This window comes from Myotis davidii, unplaced genomic scaffold (assembly GCF_000327345.1).
Source record: "Myotis davidii unplaced genomic scaffold, ASM32734v1 scaffold358, whole genome shotgun sequence".
In the NCBI taxonomy this organism is placed as follows: Eukaryota; Metazoa; Chordata; class Mammalia; order Chiroptera; family Vespertilionidae; genus Myotis; species Myotis davidii.
In genome coordinates this window covers 508,961-512,324 of record NW_006290768.1, presented here as the reverse complement: position 1 = coordinate 512,324, position 3,364 = coordinate 508,961, and the positions used below count along the sequence as shown (strand labels likewise).

Genomic DNA, 3,364 nt, shown 5'->3' with positions numbered 1-3,364 from the left:
AGAGAGAGAGAGAGAGAGAGAGAGAGAGAGAGAGAGAAGACCTACTGTATGAGCCCTGACTGGGGATCGAACCTGCAACCTAGAAATGTGTCCTGACCAGGAATCCAACCAGCGAGCTTTTTTTTTTTTTTTGGTGTATGGGATGATGCACCAACCAACTGAGCCACCCGACCAGGGTTGTAACCACCTTTTTCTTTTTTTTCTTTTAAATATTTTTATTGGTTCCAGAGAGGAAGAGAGAGAAACATCAATGATGAGAGGGAACCATTGATTGGCTGCCTTCTGCACGGGCCCCTCACTGGAGACTGAGCCTGAAACCCAGGATGTGCCCCTGACCAGAATCGAACCCAGGACCCTTCAGTCCAGTCCGCTGGCCGACGCTCTGTCCACTGAGCCAAACCAGCCAGGGCTGTAACCGCTTTTTAACAGGAAGAAGGGACTCTGGAAGTCAGGGAAGACTTCCTGGAGGAGGTGGCTGAGCTGAGATTTGAGGGATGAGGAGGAAGAAGTAGGAAGGAAGGAGTGTCCCAAGCAGGGGAAGAAGCACCCTTTACAGAGGCCGCACTATTTGGCATTTCTCTGTGACCTCAGGACGCCCTCCATGCTCTTTCCTCTCCTCATGACCTCTTTTTGTGTCCCCTGACCTACGACGGACCTGGAGGCACCTCCCGGTGGCCTGTGACCACCTCCCCTTTTTCTCCCCTGGACCCTCACCTGGGACCTACCTATTCATTCAGGCTGCCTCTGCCAACCTTAATCCCTCTTCCCACCGTGACCTCCCTTTGGACTCTGGACCCCCACCCAGGACCATGTCTCTGGCCCAGGACCCGCCCTCTGACATCCGGACCCCTCCCTCCCCCCTTTTCGTCCCCTCCCCCCAGGATGAAGGACGGCGTGGAGATGACGAAGGAGGACTCCTACAAGGCGCGGTACCGCTTCAAGAAAGACGGGAAGCGTCACATTCTCATCTTCTCAGAAGTGACCCTGGAAGATGCGGGCCGGTTCAAGGTCATGACCAATGGCGGCCAGTGCGAGGCTGACCTCATCGTGGAAGGTTCGGGGGCCCCTGGGTGGGGCGGGGGCCCCGGCACATGCTTCTCCCTGCTGCTCAGCGTCACTCAGGCCCCAGTTTGGGATTGTCCTTGATGCCTCTCCTTGCCTCACCCCCTTCATGCAATTCACCAGCAAGTCCTCAGAGGGGATCCTGAATCTGACTTCCCCCACCTCCGTGGTCCCTCTCCGCCACCCCCCGCCCACTGGCCCTGGTCCTGGTCTCCATCCCCTCATGCTCAGACCATTCTATACGGTGTCCCAAAATTCATGCAAGAAGTAATTTTGATAGAAAATACAGGTTTATAATTAAAAATGGTAATTTTTTTTTATATATATTTTATTGACTTTTTACAAAGAGGAAGGAAGAGGGATAGAGAGTTAGAAACATCGACGAGAGAGAAACATCGATGAGCTGCCTCCTGCACACCCCTCACTGGGGATGTGCGAATCTGATTCAATAAACCAAGTAAAATTAGGCTTTTACTTTTTGTTGCATTTGCAAAATTCAAATCTTGCGTGAATTTTGGGACACCCTATAGTAGTCTCCTTGCTGGTTGTTCTGTTTCCATACCTGCTCCCATCACACACACACACACACACACACACACACAGACACCACCCCCCAACCAGTGATCCTTGTAAAACATCAGTCAGATGGTCACCCCTGAACACCTCCTGTCGTCTGGGTGATGACAGTATTGCTCCCATGCCCACCTTCTGGATTGATTATTGGAGTATGGGTGTCTAAGATGTCACCTATTTTTGCAAACTCCTGTGAGTCTATAATTCTTTAAATATGACAAAAGCTCGTGTGGCCGGCATGGCTCAGTGGTTGAGCACTGACCTCTGCACCAGGAGGTCATGGTTTGATTCCTGGTTGGGGGCTCAGTCCCCAGTGGGGGGTGTGCAGGAGGCAGCCGATCGATGATTCTCTCTCATCATTGATGTTTCTCTCCCTCTCCCTGAAATCTATAAAAACATATTTAAATATGACCAAAAAAAATCAAGCCATTTATGGACCAAGTTAATTACGTCATATTCACATGTAGCCCTAAAAACGGGCAGCTTTTAATTTACTGATGTGGAATTATTTCCAAGACACAGTAAGTCCTTACTTAACGTCGCCGATCGGTTCTTAAAACTGCGGCGAAATGACATATAACGAAACCATTCTTACCAAAGGCCAAGTGACAAAAACAAGAGTTAAGTTTCTGTCATATTTTTTTTTTATTAGTTAAGGTATTACAAATGTGTCCTTATCCCCCCCATTAACCCCCAACCTCCCCCCGCACACACACTCATGCTCCCATCCCCCTGTTGTCCATGTCCATTGGTTTGGAAGTTCCTGTCACATTTGATCGATGTTACTACGAAGTGATGTTGAAAGAAATGACGTTATTCGGGGACCTGCTGTATATTTTTAGGAGAAAAAGCAAATGTGCTGTTATTTGCATACTAGAGGCCTGTTGACAAAAAGATTCGTGCAATAGGCCTTCCCTTCCCCGGCGGCCGGCACTGGTTTTCCTCCGGCCCCCGGGACCCAGGCCTTCGCTCCGGCTGGAGCCGCCTTCAAGCCTTCGCTGCCCTGCTCAGAGGCTGGCAGCGGCAGGCTGGGAACGTTGGCTTCTCCATCACTGGAGCAAGCAAGCCTCCTGTTCGCTTCAGCTGCATGGCTGCCAGCTGCCATCTTTGTTGGTAGTTAATTTGCATATCCTGCTGATTAGCTAATGGGAAGCATAGTGGAGGTATGGTTAATTCCCATGTTTGTCTATTATTAGATAGGATGGGGGAAAGTGAGGAGGCAGGGAGGGAGGGAGGGAGGAAGGGAGGGAAGACAGAAAGAAAATGTATGTAAGTATCTGCTTTTACAGCTGTAGACTGGATGGGTGACGCCTTTAGAGAAGGGCCTACATCTAGATGATTGGTGGTGGGTGGGGATGAGACTTCCCCTCTATATCTAAAGCCTCTTCTAATTTAATTTAATTTTTGTTCATTCTCACTCGAGGATATATTTTCTATTGATTTATTATTATTTGTTTATTTTTATTGATTTCAGAGAGGAAGGGAGAGGGAGAGAGAGATAGAGACATCAATGATGAGAGAGAATCATTGATCGGCTGCCTCCTGCACACCCCACACTGGGGGTCGAGCCCGGAACTGGGCATGTGCCCTTGACTGGAATCGAACCTGGGACTCTTCACTCCATAGGTTGACGCTCTATCCACTGAGCAAAACTGGCTAGAGCTACTTTCCATTGATTTTTAAAGAGAGTGGAAAGGAGGGAGGGAGGAGAGAGAGAGAGAGAGAGCGA

At 49.4% G+C, this 3,364-nt stretch overlaps 1 protein-coding gene across 1 annotated transcript in view; it reads left to right on the top strand.

Annotated features, from left to right (window-relative positions):
* MYBPC2 (myosin binding protein C, fast type) overlaps positions 1–3,364 on the top strand; it is a 24,072-nt gene that overhangs the window by 8,568 nt on the left and 12,140 nt on the right. The window contains exon 11 of the mRNA XM_006763874.2: positions 882–1,054. Within this exon, the coding sequence (XP_006763937.1) occupies positions 882–1,054 (173 nt within the window). The remainder of the gene's footprint in view (positions 1–881; positions 1,055–3,364) is intronic.